The 20,903-nt window shown below is 38.1% G+C and overlaps 1 protein-coding gene across 1 annotated transcript in view; it reads left to right on the top strand.

The window, feature by feature from the left end:
- The window catches only part of mtbp (MDM2 binding protein), a 39,667-nt gene that overhangs the window by 8,078 nt on the left and 10,686 nt on the right, over positions 1–20,903 (top strand). Inside the window, exons 8-14 of the mRNA XM_059340166.1 lie at positions 4,881–4,997; positions 11,986–12,080; positions 12,361–12,427; positions 12,888–13,005; positions 14,133–14,312; positions 16,533–16,646; positions 19,611–19,775. Of these exons, the coding sequence (XP_059196149.1) occupies positions 4,881–4,997; positions 11,986–12,080; positions 12,361–12,427; positions 12,888–13,005; positions 14,133–14,312; positions 16,533–16,646; positions 19,611–19,775 (856 nt within the window). The remainder of the gene's footprint in view (positions 1–4,880; positions 4,998–11,985; positions 12,081–12,360; positions 12,428–12,887; positions 13,006–14,132; positions 14,313–16,532; positions 16,647–19,610; positions 19,776–20,903) is intronic.

Below are 20,903 nucleotides of genomic sequence, written 5' to 3'. Positions count from 1 at the left end.
CCATCCTTGTTTTTTCATTGCTTTCCTGTTCATTTAATGCCTGGTACAACTAAAGGTATATTTGTTTGGACAAATATAATGATAACAACAAAAATAGTTGTTTAATTTAAGAGCTGATATAGCCATTTCCCATGGTTTTCTTGATAATGATTTTGGTTTTTATCAAGAAAACCACGGAAAATGGCTATATCAGCTCTTAAATTAGACTCTTATTAGTTATTTTTGTTGTTATCATTATAATTGTCCTCCAAACAAATGTACCAGCCATTAAAATGGACAAGAAATTGAAGAAAAACAAGGGTGGTCTAATAATTTTTTCCCATGATTGTATATGGCCTTGCTCACAATATTGCAATGTATTGCAATATATTGAATCAGCAGATTTTTGCCAATATGCTCTGTGAGTGTTCATTGTTAAGGGGAATAACTTGCTCTTATCAACTCTGAGCCTGTCTATGTGTATGCTGGACAAGTACTGTAGAGGGCATGAGAAAAAGCAGTGTCCTCTTGAACTGATCTGCTTGCACGCCCAGAGCTTTTTTATTATGAGCAGTGTTCTCTGTATGCAGGCGCACACAGCCAGCTGGGCTCAGCAAGACACGGCAGAGAAACAGTGTTTCCTTAAGAACCTTCTGTACCGGGGCTAATCACGGAGACCCGGTTCATGCCTCAGTGTGTGTTCCCTTATCATTTTTCATAAGAAATTACTAATGCAGCACACACAAAGCCATAGGGTAAAGTTTCACATATTTTCCTTTGAATTGCGTGAATCTTTGACTCGGTAGGAGATGGGTCTCTCCCTGCTGCTGAATGAGTCTAGAGGTATTACTGGAGGTCACTGAAGGGTCATGAGAAATAGCTCTGTCTTGCAGCCGTGGCCCTGGCAGAGCCGACCCGGATCGCCCAGGCCCGGCTCCACTCAGACTTCACCTCGCTCCCCGAGGAGTCGGCTGCAATTGATTATTTAGGACTTAGGCAAGGACAAGTGTAAATGCCTCTGGGCAGCTTCTGTCCGTATTTAAAAGACAGTGCTGATGTTATTGACATGCAGGTACATTGCTGTTCTTTCACTTTGTTAGGAATTTAAAGTGTAAAAGTCCAATTTGGAGAGAATAATGGCTTTAACACAAGCTCGTTCTCTTCACAAAAAGGATGACTGAGGTTTCTATGATGTAATCTTTGCCTTCTACATCTAGTTTTCCACATTGTTTACCCTCATTCAATATTCCAGAATATATCATGAGGTCTCTTTCTGCAGTCTGCATTGTCAAGTCCATTGTCTGTGTATGTATACGCCGCCAGCTTCAAGTTTCCACAGCACCTCTGCAGAGATTTAAGCTGATGAATGTGAAAGCAAACTCTGCACATACATCATCCTGCACAGTGATGTTCAGACATCACAATGAGTTAATAGTAAGAAAAAACATTTCTGACTGGAGAGGGACATTTGCAAAGAAGTGCATTCAGTCCAGATAAGCTGTCAAACTGAAATATAAATTGGTAGTGTAAGTTAAAAATAGGTTTTGTTCGTTTAATTCTGCTTCAAAAGTTAGCTGATCCCTTTGCTGTGTCAGCGTTTCTGCAATGTTACACTGACAGCATCAAAAGCGGGAGAGGGAGCACGCGTTAACTCCACACTCAATGAGATGTGTGGGCCAATTCACAACTAATCTGTCAAAGTGTGAATGATGCGGGGTTTTTTCTGTTTCATTCAGTGTCTTTTTGTGGCTAAGGGTGGAGAAATGAAGAGGAGAAATAGAAGTGTGTGTGGTCTGGAGTGGCAGTCAGAGTTTCATTACTGATAGACAGAGTCAGAGTACTTCTGATGCTCAGGAAAAAAATGACAAGAGGTCGCGAAATTAAAAGCATTATCATATTACATTATCTGGTTATCATATAAGGGTAAATTATCTATCTTGTTTTGGAAGAACTTGTCAGGCCCGTACCCAGCCCTGACCTCAACCCAATCCATCCATCATCTTAAGATGAAATGGAATAGAGAGGAAATGAAACAACATTTTTGTAGGCCAACCCGGTTGTTGGCATCACCAAGAACACCTTTTGTTCAGCAGGATAATCTTCACAAATGAACCCCACTGTTATTATATCTGAAGTTAATGCAGCTGACACAAGTAAAGAGCTAAATTTATGCTATAGCAAACTACTCCACTGTCACATGACTTCAATGTCACTACTGTTAGCTTCAGACGCTCTCCAACAAGCCAACCAGCATTTTTGACCAGCTAGCAAAACTGTAGCCTAATAAATTGTTTAATATCCCCGACGACCACTTTCGTCTTTTTGAGCCACTTGTTCGCAACCGTCTTTTTAAGGACACATAAAAACTTCAAAAATGTACAAGTGGGGGTATTTACTAATGTCTATTATTTCGTACAACAAAACACGAACATCTCTCAAGCTTGTGTTAACCACACACCTTATTTCAGGCATCTTAACACAAACCCATTCAAAATCCTCATTGAGTTTGAGAGGATAGACCCCAGGTCGCTAAAATGCTAACTTACTTCCTGGCTGATTTAAAAAAACAAAAACATATTACTGTGGTGCCCTCGCCTGGGTATACCCAGACTGCCTTGCGCGCTCGATTTCATTTCGAACTGCGAAAGGGTCTGGAAACCAGAGAGGTTTCTTAGCCCTGTTTTAGGGATCCAATCACAGAACGGGGAGGGACAACAAGAAGATGACGCGTACTGCCCGGCAGACGGAAGCTTGTAGTTTTCTTACGGATCCAACATGGCTGCAGCAGACGCGAAACTCTTTAGCTGTAGACGGTGTTTTAAATAGTTTAGAGCAAAAGTTGAAAGGCGAAAGGTCTCTCGCCGGCTCCGCTGTCCCCCAGCTCGTAGCGAGAACACCGGCGTTACAGTAGCGGGGCTAATAGCGGTAGCGTTACGGCGTTAGCGGGGCTATTAGCTATTAGCCCCGCTATTGTAACGCCGGTGATCTGGCTACGAGCCGGGGGACAGCGGAGCCCCCAGAGACCCGCAGCAGCTTGTTTATTGCCCATAAAATCAGTGGATGTGTGTGGCTGAATGACATGAGGGGGAATAAAGCGTGAAAATAAATCTTGCATTAAGCGAGAACTGGAGAAGCAAAGCAGCAGCAACACTCTCTCACAGACACACACACACAACAAACATCCATTTCTGTTGCTCTACATACGTCATCTGGTATAACTGATCTGATTGGCTAAGAGCTACCTACAGACGCTTTTGATAGACATTCTAAGCGGCCAATAAACGGCTCCGGAGGATCGTAAACCACACCTCCTCTACGGAGAAATGAGCGGTTGATTCCCAGACTAGATCTCATTTGAGATTAGTCTGGTGTTAGCCAGGCTAGTGGCGCCCCATGGGGAAGTCTGCATGTTGAATTATCCTTGAGTAAGATACCGAACCCCAAATGGCTCCGGATGCTGCGTTCATCAGTGTGTGAATGGATTCCCAATGGTGGCAGGTGGCACCGTTTAGCCTCTGCCACCTGTATGAAAGTGTATGTGAATGAGTGAATGAGGGCAGTCTGTAGAGTAAACCTGCAGCTATCTTCTTCCAGAAAATATTGTGATGGCAGCATGTTAATGCCCATTGTTTTAAATGAGATGTTGACCGATAAGATATTGTTGTAATGTCTGCTTGTCTACATTCCTTTGGCCATGCAGTGTACTTTATTTCCTGTATTCTTGCAAGAGGCTTCACACGCTGCCCTTTAGTGTCAAAGCAAAAAGGCTGAGGTTAGTTGACAGCATTTTTTTGTTGCTACTCTGGAGATTACTTCACGCCCACTTTTCTCATTAAGCAGAAACTCTGGCAGGTGCAGTAGTTTTCTGTCTCTGGACAGAATTGGCCAATTTTCTGCTATTCTACCATGTTTCTCTGGGGAGAATCAGCAATCTGTTTCACTGTGGAATTTCCATTCATCTCTCATACTGTTGGTGTTTTTTTTAACCAGGCTGAGATTTTTCACTTGCAATTTTATGATGTTATCTAAAATATATATCTAGAAACAATTCTTTATTTTAAATGCATTTTGCAAAACATGTGTAATGAGGACATCTTGTTGCCCTCAGATCAAAGTCTAGTATTATTTCAATTTTAAAATAACCCATGTGCTTTCAAAGGCTTTTAGGCCTGAGAGATTGGAAGTCGAAGCAACAATCCCATCAAATTATAATTGAAGGTTACATTTTGTTGTGGAGGCTCAAAAAACGGCTGTAGTCTATAACAAAAACTTTTCAGATTCAGATTCTGACTTTCTGTGTCTCATGCATGTCGTTATTAATTTCCAGTCAATTGTTTAGTTCTACCTTGAAATATGCAGCCCCTTTGGCCATTTGGAAACAGTAATATGCGCTCTCAATGCGACTTTTGAAGTAAAGTTGCAGGCCAGTTACATTTTTGATCCCAGTCAACTGGCGATGTTATTGTTTGCCTGACAGAAGTTTTCTCCAGTCATCTCTGCTCTGTCTACGGAGTTCTCAGTGTGCTGAGGCAAGCATGCGGCTTCTCCTTCATGAAAGTGACCTTTCTAAGTTGCTGCCTTCAGAAGTGAGTGGGCTCTGGGAGTCAGTCAGTTAGTAAAAGCTTCACAGTTGGAGAGTGGTGGAACAAAGGAGAAATCCCAAAAGAATAAAACGGCTCTCTGAGAACAACCATCACCACTTTACGGCTGTGTCATACATAGCATAACAACTAATGTGTGTACATTAACTTTACAGCCATGTGACAAAGCAAACCATGACTATTTTTGTGAGTTAATTTGAGGCTTGGTGGCTGCATGACAGACTGTTACATTGTTTGTTAAAGAATAAAATAACTGGCCGCTGTGTGACCTTTTCTCTCATTTGTGTGTTTTTGCATCAGAATGTGTCGGAGCTCCGTTTCGACGGCTTTTCTCTGCGTTCTCCAGTGCATCACATATCAGGGACCAGTCTCTTGCACGCTCCCTGCACCACTACAGACCACAAACTGCAGTGTGAGGTGAGTCCTGAGCTCTTCAACAAACTTTCTTGTTGTGTAATCTAACCCTTTCCCCATGGGTTTAGTGCCCATGGCATCAGGGGTACCTTGCACATCTGTGAATTCATGTGCAAAGGTACATGCAGGATTTAGAGCAATATGCTGCCATCCAGAAAGCATCTTTTCCAGGATTGTCCCTGCTTATTTCAGTAAGACGATGCCAAGCCACATTATGCACATGTTACAACAGCATGGCTGACAAGGAAAAAGACAATGCAGGTACTAGACTGGCCTGTCTGCAGGCAAGTCCTGTCTCTCACTGAAAATGGGAAAGAATTTAACTTTCAGAACTTCAGCAATTAGTCTCTTAAGTTCCTAAACGCTTACTTAGTAGTTGATAAGAGAAAAGGTAATGTAACACATGGTTAACATGCCCCTATATCAACTTTTTTGGAAGATGTTGCAGGCATCATATTCAAAATTGGTCTATATTTACAATAAACATTAAAGTTTTTTAGCTTGAACATTAGATGTATTTTTGTACAATTTTATGTTGAAAATCCGTCAAAAAGGATCAGCAAATGATTACGTTCTGTTTTATTTATGTTTTTTTACACATTCCAACTTTTTTGGAATCAGTATTGCAGGGAGAAGAAGTCCACATCTTTAATCCTTCCTACAAAGCTTTGATAGGTTTAATGTTTCTCCCACTCTGTGGGCACAACAACAAACCTATTTGAATCACTGCACAAATCGTAGATGCGGGCAGGGATTCAAAGGTCTGGAACCAGGCTTTGTCATGGCAGCATCTCATGTAACTTTCCCAAACACCTCAGGCAGCAGAATTTATGGATTTTAATGCCAGACAATCGCATCGGGGTTTAAAAAGTCCATTTACTCGTCTCATCATTTCTTGTTTCTTCCTCTGGCAAAGATTTATTCTCCGACATGCCAGCAGTTGCCCCACAGTAGCAAGCAGAGTCTTCTGCCAGAGCGCTGTGGGCCCCACACTCCATCCAAATGTTCAGTTCAGATTGGTCAACGAGGACATCTTGTTTAGAGAAATGTAGTGTATTTAAGGCCTTCCACTCTGCAGCTTGAAAGAACACTCCGATGCAATTACATCCATTGTTCCTACCAACTGTAGGGAAGGTTTTGAGTGACAGGCTGTTGAGAAGATAATGACTGGATTTTCATTTAGGGAAGAATAGTTCCGTTAACCCCAGTTCAAGCCTCATTTTACCTCCAAGCCAAACAGTTGAATGAGCCGCACACAGTCCCATCCCCTAATGATTTCTGGTGGCTAGAAGAAGATGGGTTCAAAGGGTCACTTCCTCACTTCCTGGTTGCCCTTTGATCTCATTGAGGAACCTGTGACTGAAGGACCATCAGTCAGATAAATCAAATGTGTTTTATCTGCCAAATGAGTGCCGACCTCTTGTACCTCTGGTGACCTCGCAGCCAGGAAATAGCATTGAAATATAGATTTATCATCTCAACATGGAGAGCCAATGCCCAAGGCTTAACTGAGGGAAATCTGTCTGCTGTAGTCATACAGTATGTTGCTTCATAGAACTAGCACTCATCTTTTGTCCACCCATTTATCACCAGAGTTTATGTAGTTTTTAGGGCATTACATTTTTTGCCAAGTAGCACATTTTACTATTCAACTATCAGCTTTACATTTATTTATTTTTTGCCAGATTTTTATTGCAAATTTCTTAACCCATTGACGCCTAAAACACCTATAAAAACCTCTGGGCGATTTTAAAATAAGCCCCTAAAAACTGAAGTTTTTCTGGAAATTCAACAGAAGTGTCAACGCTTCTACTGAATAATAGATTTTTCAGCTTCTGTAGCAGATAGAAATGAAATTCAAAAAGTATTTGAGAGCTTATACAAATACTACAAAACGACGTATCCGCTTTCCAGGCTTCAATGGGTTAATATAAATGGTTATTTGTCTTGAAGTGATCTGAATCCTCGGCTGGTACTGAGAAGCTAGAGTGAGCTGTCAGCTCTCTGTGATATCTCAAACCACTCAGTTAAAGTCCATGTATCAACATTATCAGTAGTTATTGAATTAGATGACCTCATGTCAAAATAACTCTGCTCACATTCATTAAAAAACAATGACATTGTCGGACATCGTTTACCATACATATTTTTTTACGTTGTTTATATTTTTTGATTATCCTTTTTCTGAATCTCAAATAATGTTTTGCAGGACACTGTTAAGATAGGTTAGTCTTAATGTCTTTGATAAAGACATACAGATGTAAATCTCCACTTTAACAGCTAAGCTGTTAAAGTGGAGATAGCTGAGCTATTTTCATCATCGATTGTTTTACAGATTGTCTCCATGATTAATTGATGATTCACTTGGTCAGAAAAAGTCCATGTCTATATCTTCACATGTTTTTTGACATTCCAACAGTCCGAAACCCCAAAATGATATGTTATTCATTCATATTATCTCCTTTTTCAAAAATTGCTTAACGTTAACCCATCCTTTTTCACACTGTCAATGCAGCAGCCACCAACAGACGGATTCATAACAAATGCATAGCTTTTTACCCCATGAGAGCAGAAGTAGTAAACCCCACAGCTAACTGTTGTGGCATGGAATATGTTGTGATCTGAATGTGCAAACAATTCTATGGAGAAAATATTGTGTGCTTGTGTATTAGTGGTGGTTTGTGCAGTTGAAAAACTGAGTGTTTGTGTAGAGAGACAAGGGCTTTTATAACTGTTGGTGTCGTATAGTTCTGTAATGAGTTTTCTTTATGTAGATTAACACCCATAACAATAAAACCACACAGAAGCTATGGCCAAGAATTAATGGCCTGATATGGGGTCTATAGCAGATGCACACACACACACACACACACACACACACACACACACACACACACACACACACACACACACACACACACACACACACACACACACACACACACACTGGTGGTCTTTATGAGCATTAATATCATTAAAAATAGTTGATCTCAAGATGTGTGTTGTAAACATGAAAGACTTACAGGAAAGAACCATTACCTTTTCAGCTAATGGTTCTTCAACAGTAGTGATACAGTGTAGCTATTGTAATAGTCATGTAGTTTAACCCCTAGGGGTTTTTTTTCAAAAGCTGTATACTGCCCTACAAAGCCTAACTGCAGTAACTACACAAAGAGTAACACTGAGAAAACTGCTTTAAAGTTTTTTTTATGTTTTTTTAACTGGCCAACGAAATGGGTTATAGGTAGATAAGTGATATGACACTTATTAGGGCCCGAGCAGGCAACGACCTGCGAGGTCCCTATTGTATTTCGAATGATTATTTATTATTAGGGCCATGGGGCAATCGCACCGAGCACTGGTCCCATACAGCAATAGCTGTAGGGACCAGTGCTCGGGGCGAACAGCTCTTAAGCTTTTGTTGACGACAGACCTTATTTCATGCATCTAATCAAAAACCCATTCAAAATCCTCATTGAGTTTGAGAGCATAGGCCCCTTTAAATTTAGGATATGAACTGACATGGCTATTTCCATAGGGGTCCCTCTACCCCTGACGTCAACTTATCTGAATAAAATAGGGCGGAAAACTGAGGGGTTAACCTATGGGCGCTGTGTTTATCTTAACCATTGTCGTGTGTGTGTGTGTGTGTGTGTGTGTGTGTCAGTGTGTGTGTGTGTCAGTGTGTGTGTGTGTGTGTGTGTGTGTGTCTGTGTCTGTGTCTGTGTCTGTGTCTGTGTCTGTGTCTGTGTCTGTGTCTGTGTGTGTCTGTGTGTACTCTCATTATCCAGTTAGCACAGCAAAGTGCCATGGATAAGGTGTGTGCGTGAATGTGCATGCTGCTAATTTAAACAGCTATGGAAAGTGAGACTGTGTGTGTGTGTGTGTGTGTGTGATCTCATCAGATCTGTGTACAGAGAAGCAGATGGCGGTGATTGTCTTGGCACACAATAAAAAAACCCCTCTAAGGACAACAAAAACTATCACATCTCCTCTCTGCTGGGATAACGGACTGTGAAATCTAAACTCTGCTCAGACAAAAACTATTAGGCCTCCTCACTGTCAGGAGTAACTGTCGTGATAATTACTAACACACACAGACGCTCGGCCTCAGCAGGCAGGGACGCCAAACTGTGCTCTGAGTGTGTGCTCAGTGTGTGACTTATGAAATATAACCTGCAGGCAAGCATAGGAATGTTTATATCATCACATGCTTGTAATATTGTTGTCTGATGTATTGATAAAATTTTCAATCATGGCATATTTAATCTCTTAAAATTTTCACAGCTCAAATTTGCCTCAGAAGGCTTTACAATCTGTTCAGCAGAGTGTGAAAATGGTAAATGGAGGTCACGGGTTCATATCGCAATTTAGGAGTCACAGTTTGGTGCGAAATGAGAGAGAAAAAAGATGCAGCCTAAAAAAAGAAAAGAGAAAAAAACAGTGGTAGTACATCAATAATACACATTTGTAAAATATATGGAGGAAATTCCTCTGCATCATGTCACAGTCCTTTATTTTACTCCTCTAACTTAATTCCCCAGCGAGCTGTTTATCAGAAAAGCTTTTTATTAATAGTGGATGTTCTCCCACACAGATCCAACTGCCCTACAGCATATTCAAATGGTGACATTTAGTCTTTCTCTCCAGTGTTCTTTTTTAAAGTGTCTCAAGCCAATTTGTCAAAGAAGAAAAAGGGTTTCACACTTTCTTTTAGAATAAAAATAGTCTGCATTCACACCATGCACTTCCTCCACTTCCAAACTCTAAAACTCATCAGTTACTTTGTCAGCAGCATCAGAACAACAATTTGTTGATGGGCTGCCTCTAACAAATAAACACACATTGTGATTTTAATTATTTACTTACAATGTTGGATAACTTTACTAATATAGATATTTTTCAAACAATATTTTTATTGAAATGTCAAGTTTTTTTTATCAGAACATACACACTACCAGTCAGAAGTTTGGATACACCTTCTCATTCAATTTGTTTTATTTATTTATTATTATTTTCAACATTGTAGATTCATATTTTAAAAAATCAGAATAATGATGAAACACATCTGGATTATGTAGTAAACAAAAACGTGTCAAACAAACCAACAAAACTTTCTGGTTTGTTTAACAAACTTCTTTTTTACTACATAATTCCATCTGTGTTCTTTCATAGTATGTCTTCCGTATTAATCTACAAATGTTGAAAATATTAAAGAAATAAAACCATTGAATGTGTATCCAAACTTCTGACTGGTACTGTACATCAACAGAGAAATATAAATGAAAATACTCATACTCAGAGATAGAAAATAAAATAAGTAATGACAATAAAAAATTAAATAATAATATATTATAAATTAAGTGAATTAAATAAAGTCTTAAATAATAATAATAAATCAGTTATTAAATAGAATATAATAGTAAAGTAAAATAACAAACTCAATTATTAAACCATTATTTTCTTCAATTTCTTGTTCATTTTAATCCCTGGTACAACTAAAAGTATATTTGTTTGGACAAATAAAATGAAACAACAAACATAGCTCATAAGAGTTTAATTTAAGAGCTGATATCTAGACATTTTCCATGGTTTTCTTGATAATAACCAAAATCATTAAATTTCAAAGCTTTGCACAGGATTATTTCCAGTAATAAGGACACTTAAGTATTGGAGGTCACTGCATTAGTCATGTTCAGTCCGCTGATCAAGGGTTTAATAAACTTCAACAACTTGCTAGCAAGAGTGGGAATTGGACCCAGGTTCATTAAAATCTTCATCTACTCTTAATCCATAAGAGTCTATCAGAAATAGGTCGGCACTTCATTCTTCGTTCCAGATCAATAAATGATGAGATTGAGATTTCAGCGTTTCCTCTGTATTCTTGTAATTTTCTGTATATGCAAATGGCCTGTTTTTCCATGTGACAAACGATTTATATATTATTGATTTCCTCATAACATAATGAGCTCATTAGATAAGTAGGACAACTGCAGCCTGTTGAAATGTAGGCCGTTCTTTTATGTGAGCTACAGTGTGTTGAGTACCTGATGGCCTCCTGACAGAAAACACATATTATGTGTGTTTAGTTTATGTAGTTAGTAATAATGAGGTGATTTGATAAATTAATCAGTTGGCTGGTCATCAGAAAGTAAAAACATTTTTTTCTTTATATACCTGTGTTTGTGTGTCTGTGTGTGTGTGTGTCTTGTCTTTATTTAACTTTTCTTTTCGAAAACACCATGTTGTATAATGTTCAGTGTTACATATGTATCTAGAGGTTAATAATTTGATGCTATACTCAATTAACTTGGATTACAAAGAAACCCAAACAACAACAGCCAGAAAGTTAATCAAGAGCAATTTGGACAATTGATGAATCTTTTATTATAGTCATTTACCTGTTCTTTGCTAATTTTCTTCTAAGTTTACTTACATTCTAAATTGTTAATCAATGTGTTTTATGTTGTTTGGACAAAACAAGACATTTGAAAACAATCAGTCAGAAAAATCAATGGATTAATAATGAAAATAAGAGTTAGTTGCAGCGTTGGTGTTTACGTATAGTGACTATATAGCCAGTGTCTGAGCTCTGTCTTTGTGTCTAAATCTTTTTTCTTAACCTCAACCCTTCTCTCCAACTCCCTTTCTGCACACACACACATTGACACGTCTGGATGCACCAAAATAATATTTTGCTGACATTTTCATTGGAAGTCCAAATCCAAATTTGGAACCAGGAGAGATCAGATTTCAGTGTTACATAACAACACCTCTGAACTGAGCTGAACTTAATGTTCAGATCCCTGCTCAAGGACACTGGTGTTGGTGCTGCTGGATGGTCTCCAACTCCTGAAGCTGTTTCTTCACAAACTTTTTTTCCTTTTGAGATTTTAGTTTTGGTAGCTAGTTTGTTTCTTTTCTTACTGTATTCCCTATTTCATTCGTTCACTCCTCTATCACTCACTGTCTGTCTGCTCTGTGATTGCAGGTCTTCCATTTCTACGCACCAGTTTTAGATTTGATTCAGATGGTCGATCTGTCGGACCTGCCCAGCTTTCTGATGTCCACAACCCAATTTGAACTGTATCCTGTTTTCTTAGTGTGTGTGGTTGGAAACAAAGAATCATAATGTCTACTTCCATCCACATTTAAATGGACCCCATGTAGCTTGCTGCAAACTGTTTGAGTGACACACTAATAGTTTCTCCATACATATATATTATAATATGCTTTAGATTACCTGAATAAATGTATAAGTTCTAGTGTTGTTACTGTAGCCCTCTCTGGATGTTTCTGTCTCAAAGCTGGTAGGTAAAACCTCCTCCACAATATTATATATTTTTCCTTCACCAACAACAATTAGAAGCCTGTCTGGGAAGTCAATGAAAACTAAACTTCTGTTGGACCAGCTGAGTTCACTGCATGGAAAGGTAATGCCTCCTAAACTGCTCTTTTGTGTGCAAATATTAGAAAAATCAAATCAAAATCAAAATCAAATCAAATCAAATAGTCTTTATTGTCATTATATAGTTCACTATACAACGAAATTGAAAGTGCCACTGTATAAGGTGCATAGTTATGACAATCATAACACAAAACAACATGAGTAAAAACATTTTTTAAAAAATTCCGAGCTAAACAAGGACAAAAACAGGAACAAGGACATGTGATGTAATAAATAAGTATAAAAATAGCAAGAGCACATTGTTATCTCTAATTAATTGCATTTTAACAATTGTTTTTTCTCATTTACTCTAGTCTCCAGTCTAATGTGTGTACATATATATAGAATGTACAGTAGAAGATGCATATAAGATACATTTTCCTCATGATAGATGGGACTGAAAGACTTTGGGAGTGCTTGTTTATTAGCTATGTTTCTATCTGCAGGTTGGAGCATTGTTCAGCCTGTCCTGTATAATCACCCCCCTCGCCCAGCCCGCAGCCAGCCAACTCAGCTCCCAGCGCTGGAGAGAGTCCATAGCCAGGAGACCAAAGTCCTTACCTGGTAAGACAGTTTTTACATTTTCAAGTCTTTTTCCATTGTCTCGTTAAATGGATGACCATTTGGCAACAACAGAGAGGAGTTCTATCTCCCTCTGTGGGGAAATAAATTGGTAAATTGGACTGCACTGATATAGATAATAAAGCCCTCTGTTCGGCAAGCAGACTCCGAAGTGCTGCTGAATCAATTTGGAGAACACTGCTGGAGAAAGTCTGAAAGAAAATGCATGTGACAAGACATAACCGATAACCATCCCCTTGGGGAAATTGGATTATTGCAGCACATAAAAATAACACAGTAACAGTTGAACACCAAGGATTAAATATACAATATGCTTGGCCAACAATCTTTAGGGTAAGGTATGTTAAGTAGAATTGTATGAATTATTTTTAATAAATCATATAAAATGGAAAATGTAATTGTAGCAGCAAACCGAAGGACAAAATGAAATGAAAAAATAATAATAGTGAGAGTTAGGGATGGAAATCTACAACCAGTTCCACGTTGTCTGAATCTTCAGAATGGTATGCCCTCAGTCAATTCCTTTTTTAAATTTTTATAAAGGCTGGCATGTTGCACATTGCAAACCAATGATGTCAAATGTATGTCTTTGCTGCTTTAAACTTGCAATAAAAGGAGCATGGATCAGTTCACAAAGAAAGATGCTGCTTGTAATAAATGTAAAATGATCATTCTATGTACGAAAATTCTAGGAATGCCATATAGTTCACACACAAGGACCACTACTCTCCAAGCATTACTCTGGGTAAATATCCTTTTTTAACGTAGCATTAGCGCAGACATGGGCAACATGCGGTCCTATGGCGGGAAAACTGCTTATGGGTTAACAGTTAAACAAATAACACAGAACAGAAATGAATGTCTTCATGTATAAAACAGTGTATTTGTCCTTATTCAGTGAAGCAGGAATAAACTGCACTGGTAGTCTTTTTTTTTTCCTCTCAAAAAATTGATCAGTAAGGGAAGTGATAAAATTTCAGACCAATAAGCAGAATTGATTGATGGCACATTCCTGCTGAGAGTGCAGCAGATGAATCATTAAAATTCAATGAAATCATTCCTCTTCCGTCGTGGACGTCCTCTCTATTCTTCTCCGTGTGTCCCTGCAGTGCCTGACGTGGAGGTGAAAGGTGAGAGTGCTCACTACCTCCTGCTGGTCCAGGGCTCGGCTGAGAACCAGTCTGGAGGCTGCAGGGTCAGGATGCTGCACTCAGACGGTCAAATCAACGGAGCGGCTGCCATGGCAACCGTCTCCGGGCTGCTGAGAGAGAAGTCTCTGTCTTCATCAGGTATGTGATGTTCGTCATGTGTCGTTGTCACTTATATTTGCTGAAAACTTCGCAGCATCTTGGATCTAAAAGTTTGAGAGAAAAACAAAAAAAATCTTTATCTATTTTGATCAGATTTTATCTTGCTCGTAGTTGTACAGCAGGGGTTTTCAAAGTGTGACACTGTACCCCTTCCCCTTCAGATATATAATCAATCCCCCATCCATGTCTGTTATCTCAAATAAAAACTGATTGTGAAACAACAAGAACATGAAAAAAATTGTTATTTTGCACCACTAAAAGAATGCTGACCCAGCTTTTTGCAGTTCCATGAATGTACAGACAACTATCACACTGTTTCTCAAGCAAGTTTTGAAGTTAGAAAGAGAGTTTTTTTACATTTATTTGCAATGGACAAAATCAAAGATAATGATGTCCTCAGAAAGTGCAAGTCACGCTGAATCTAAAAAATGTGACCAATGGACCAAGTTATACCTCAAAGATGAAGGAGTACAAATGTGATTTTAAGGGCTTTAAACTACCTTAATTGGCTCCCTGAGCTGTGTGTGTCACAGCCACTGCTGCAGCTCCAAATTTAAAGAGCACTCTGATATTTCACCAACATTTGGAGATTTGGGAACATTTAGCAGCAATTTGTTTCCTACTGTATTGTAAAGAAAAGCCTTTCAAGTGTCCCGTTTCTCTTAAAGCAGCTCCTCAGCTTGATTGGAGTAGAAGCCCTTCTTCTTCTGTCTTTATTGACAAAATGAGGGGTTGTCATTGTTCATCAGGCTTGCCTGTATTATCTTCACTCTTTCTCCTTCCTACCTTCTCTCACAGAAATGGAAATGTGTGACTGCTCTGTTAGGGATTTCCTAATCTTTTTCTCTAAAATAAGAGCAATCAATCAAACAGGAAAGGCATAAGGACGTTTATTGAAGAGACGGATGGATTGACAGAGAGAGAGAAAGAAAGATGAGTAGGAGAAACGGAGTGAATCTATAGATGGATGAGGGATAGACTGGATGGATGATTGAACAAAAACCATTGGCTGGTTATGGCTGACTAGAAGGACAGACACTTGAATCTCAGGCTGTTGTTTGTTTTGTTCTCTAAACTGCTCTAAAAGCTGATGGAAAGTCGTTCATTGTTCTTGGGCTTTCTGTGATATTCAAGAGACCTACTGTGGTGTTTCCTCCCGAGAGTTCCCGCTGTTGTTAACATTTTATGCAACCTTCAGGAGACATTTTTGAAATACTTTAAATGCAGAGAAAGGCTATAAAAGGTGTCCTAACTGGTGCAATGTCAGGAGAGTTTTGAATAAAAATGAAAGTCTTAAAATGCACACCTGAGGGTTGCACCTGACCGAGACACATAAATAACCGATATACCTTTGCATTCTCTACTACCATGATGTTGCAAGTCTGTTTTTGCTAACAAAAGGGTTATACGTTGTAATTAATAAACCATACGTTTACTGGAAAGTATTGGAGGAGCAATCTTAGGTTTATCTTTTTGCTAACTTCTGCTATTATGAAACAACTACTGGACCGATTTCCATGAAACTTACTAACCCATTACAAGAAAAACTCATTGCATTTTGGAATTGATCCAAATTAAGAGGCAGATACACAATTACATTTCATTGTCATTAACATTGAGAGACAGGGCAGGGCCGTGGCAGTGGTCTTAATTCTTTGACCCTTCTAGTCATTTACTAAGTGTGTGGCAACCAGTCTTTTTCCCCTTTTATGATGGATTAAATAGGGTGGAATATTTCTATTTGTTATCATTATATTTGAGCTTTATTTTACCAGGAATGTTTCCATACCATTGAGATTCAGGAATTCTTTTACAAGAGGTTCCTGGCCTTCCAAGACTCTCTTGAGGAGAAACCAGAACAAGGGAGTTTCGCATAAAAAGGACAGACAACAGACTTGAAATAAAACAGCAAAAAAAACCCAAAAAAGTTAAAGCAAACAGCATAAAAAATTCAATGAAAAACATCAACATTAAATAAAAATGAGTTGTAGCTACACACAATACTGATATTTTTGTTTTAAAAATGCTTCAATAAAAATACATATCACATAAATATCTCAAATTAATCAAGCTTTTTGTGTAAAATCCGTTCTCTGATTCCTCTGAGAAATATCTAAACTTTTCTACATGTTCCTCTCCAAACAATACACAATTGATTGAATGATTCTCCTTTTTCATTCACTGCTTCTCTTTGATCAGGAGGAGCTCCAGGCAGCATCCTGTCTTCTTTCCCCTGTGTCGATGGAGACGGCCTGCTGAGGAGAGAGAGGAAGGTGACCAAAGTCCAGACACTGGTACTCAAAGAATATCTCAGTAAGTACTGCATCCCAACTCCACAACCAGCCAGTACCTTTCAAAGACATGCTTTGAAGGGAAAAAAAGCCAAAATTATAATAATAATAATTCATTTTATTTGATAGGGCGCCTTTCAAGGCACTCAAGGTCGCCTTCTTCCATTTATTATACCATTTATCATAGCCCGAAAACAGAATTTAGTTGGATTTTCAAATTTCTGAAGGTCAAAGAACGATTAATGTGTGACAAATAAACAAATCTAAAGTTAAACTAGTGATGTTTCATCAAGATCACTTTCTTCTACATGTCTCAGTTAAAATTGTTGGCCGAAAATAAATAAATAATTATTTATAAATATTTAGTTTGCACTTAATAGATTGGATTAATAAAAACGACTAAATTGTGTGCTAAACTGCAGGCTGTTTATACAGAGCAGAGAGGACAGGACAAGAGAGCTTGTTAGTTGTGTAAATATGTAAATTGTTTTTATTATGTATTGTACGTCAAGCCTCCATTTCTTTCCAATAATGGTAACACTTGTGGGCACTTGGAAAATGTTGGAGATTCCATTTATTTTTCCAATTGTTTGTAAATAAATTATCAAATTTGCAAATTGAACCTGCATGTATTCTTCTATGATTTGTTAAAGACATTTCTGAGTATTCCCTACTTTAGCTGCAATCATGGAAAAATGATTAGACCACCCTTGTTTTCTTCACTTTCTTGTTCATTTTAATGCATTTTAATACAACTAAAGATGTGTTTGGACAAATATAATGACAACAACAAAAATAGCTCATAAGAGTTTAATTTAAGAGCTGATATCTAGCCATTTCCCATGGTTTTCTTGATAATGATTTTGGTTATTATGGTTGTTGGTTTGGTTGTTATCATTATGTGTTATCATTATATTTATCCAAACAAATGTACCTTTAGTTGTACCGGGCATTAAAATGAACAAGAAATTTAAGAAAAGGGCTGCTCTTATCTTCTTTTTTCCCCCCCACAACTGTATGATTGTGCTGTTTACACAGAGGTGTAGAACTTGTACATTGCAGTGAAAAACAAGGCCACTGCAAGAACAATTTGACAGGAGCAAAAACATGCCCTGAAACAAAAGGCTAAAGAGCTCCTAAAATGTAAAACAAATCATAGAATGTATTGTAATTCTGGGGAACAAAAAAAGGTGCTGTACAAGTGGAACATTAAGTAGATAGAAAATTACTGCACGCATCTTTCATCACCTTCATGTTGTATTTTATTACTGCATTTATGCTTTTATTAATTGCCTGTATGTTAATAACCAATTCATGTCCTCAGGCCAGAACCTTGAGCTCACTAAGGTATGCCAATCAAACTTTTATGCCCTTAAGCAGGTGTGGAAGTGACCTCTCGCTGAATGGAAGAGGTGAAAAGGATATGGAAGTTTTATGGGAGCAGAACATTTTTATTTTTTTTATCTGGCTACTAACGTGTACGTCTTCTCATTAGAAACTTTATTTGATACATTTAAAAAAGAGTTTTTCATTTTATGTTGACTTAACGACATACAACACCTGGTTGATCCTGCACACTGTTCAGCAGTCGTATTTACAGGATGAATGGGATTATTTGAGAAGGACGTGTCAGTCAGCCTTCAGTTTGAACTCTCAGCTCTCTCCAGCCCTCAGCACAGGCTAGTGCATAGAAAGACTCCTTTGAAATATCATTATTTTACAGACACACATAATGTCCCCATGGCAGGCGAAGATAGTGAAACACCAGTGGAGTGAAGCCAGATTAAAGGAAGTGAAGTGAAATTTTTCAGATTTTAGCAAGAGCAATAGGGTTTTTCTTTAAAAAGGCCGTAAGTCCTGACAGACCACAGGCCTGAAAGAAATTCACTGCAATTTATTCTGACTTGGCATTAAATTGGGAAAAGGCAAGTCCTTATGAGTGGCAAAAGTTAGAAGTACTGCACTGAAGTTTTTCGGAGTGTGTGTGTGTGTGCAGCCCTGTCAAAATAAGTACAATATTTACTTCTCGATCTCAGCACAGATTATCGCTGCCATGTTTATATACATGGAAAGAATTATTAGACCATTGTTTTCTTCAATTTCTTGTACCTTTAGTTGTACCAGGCATTAAAATGAAAATTTGTTTGGACAAATATGATAACAAAAATAGCTCATAGCCATTTCCCATGGTTTTCTTGATAATAACCAAAATCATTATCAAGAAAACCATGGAAAATGGCTAGATATCAGCTCTTAAATTAACCTCTTTTGAGCTATTTTTCTTGTTATCATTATATGTATCCAAACAAATGTACCTTTAGTTGTACCAGGCATTAAATGAACAAGAAAACAATGGTGGTCTAATATATTTTTTTATATATTATAGTATATTGCCTGTTAAGGAATAAACGACTAATTATCCCCCCTGCGCCAAGAACCTAAGTGTTATTTATTTAGGTGGATTTTTTGAGAACAGAGTCTGAGAATTGTATTGGGTCTATGTCTGTTGTCTCATAGGCTGTAATCAGTCTGTTTCTGCATGTGTGTGAGGCACACTGATGCATGTTTTTTTCTTAGTTCCACTGGTTATCTAGCTCTCAACCATTTCTAATAAGTGTGCATGGAATTTTAAAAATACAATAGCTTTAAAGCCTGAATCGCACACTGGAGCTACACCAGAGAGGAATCTCCCCTGATTAATGCAGAATTCTCTCCCTGTTTCTTCGCACAAATCTTCTCATCGTTGTTGTTGTCACTTGCTGGAAATGTTCTCTTGAAACTTACCAGTGTACTGTAGAGTAGTAGAGAAACTCAAAAAGTTAGTGCAGCAAGAAACACGTTAGTTAAGCCTTTTCATAAATAAATACAAAAATTCTGTCCAAAAGTTATGTTTCACCATTTTGCCAACTTTATCAAAGACAGAAATGCCAAAAAAACTAAATCTGCAATGTAAGCAAAATGAAACCCAGTCTGTCTGTGTGTCCAGGACAGAGAGAAGAAGCATCAGCCTCAACATCAGTACCCATCAATGACTTGAAAGCCATTCTGAGTCTTGCCAGGGAGCAGTATCTCAAGATGATTGACTCCACTTTGCCGTCTGCTGCCACCTGTCTGACAGACGAGCAGGAGAGCTCAGACACCAAGAACTCAGGTACGGACTGAGAACGAGACAAAGTACAAGCCAACAGTGTTTTCACATCCAGTCAAAGTCACAGTAAATACATATAGAGAGGACATTTGTCAGTGGACTGGCCAAACACCTACCACTCACAGACCTTTTTCTACACTATACTGTCACATTAAATGCTCTGTTTATCTGTCTAACACTGTCTTTGTTGTACATAAATGTTTCAAATTTGCAGTTTCAAGAACTGGAAAAACTTATTTTTGCAAGATGGTTAAAACATTGCCAGCCTTGTTTTCAGAGTATTTAAATGGCCCAAATTGGCTACTTTTTTGTTTTTCAATTTTTGATACAGAATATATTTCCTTTGAAAACAGCTGAATAAATTGTTAATTTATTAAAGTATGACTTTATTTACATGTAACTGCCATCAATAGTGGCTCCGTTATCTAATATACAGACAGATTTTTGACACTTCCGACTCGTAATTACAGCACAACTAAAGTAGGAGGCTGACATCAAAATTGTCTTTGACCCTTATTCGTGTGATGCAATCAATAGGACTTGAATGCAGCAAAAGCCAGTGGTTATATTATAAACTGAGGCTCAATACTATTAAAGAGAGCTCTGATTATATAATGCTACATATATTAATTGGCCTTAGATTGTTCAATCAATTTAAAGATACTACACACACACACAAACACACAAAGACGCTTCTTTCTTTTATAGATAGACACACAAAATGAACAGTTCTACAGAAATCTCACAACACTTGTGCAATACGTCTGTTCACCCATTTCCCAAAATACATTTTCTGACTTTCCAATGGATTGATACACAAACGTGCATCAGTATTCATGTCACATATTCATGAAATGACATTTTGCGGAAACAATGCCGGCTAATAGTAAGCAAATAAATTCTAAGCAATAAAACAAGTCCCAGCACACATCTCAAGCTAAATGTGCTCAGTGAGTGTGGCACTGGTTTTAAAAACGTAGCTGTGGGGCTAATAGACCTGCATGTCAACCAGCTTTCTTCTCATAAATGTGGTGACATTATCTGCCAATCATTTTGGGAGTTTCTGCACGGCATTGTCTGTCAAGATGTTTATTGTGTAATTCTTGCCTCAGTCTATGTTACTAGATGAAG

This window comes from Centropristis striata, chromosome 8 (genome assembly GCF_030273125.1).
Source record: "Centropristis striata isolate RG_2023a ecotype Rhode Island chromosome 8, C.striata_1.0, whole genome shotgun sequence".
Classification (NCBI taxonomy): Eukaryota; Metazoa; Chordata; class Actinopteri; order Perciformes; family Serranidae; genus Centropristis; species Centropristis striata.
This window is presented reverse-complemented; position numbering and strand designations above follow the sequence as displayed.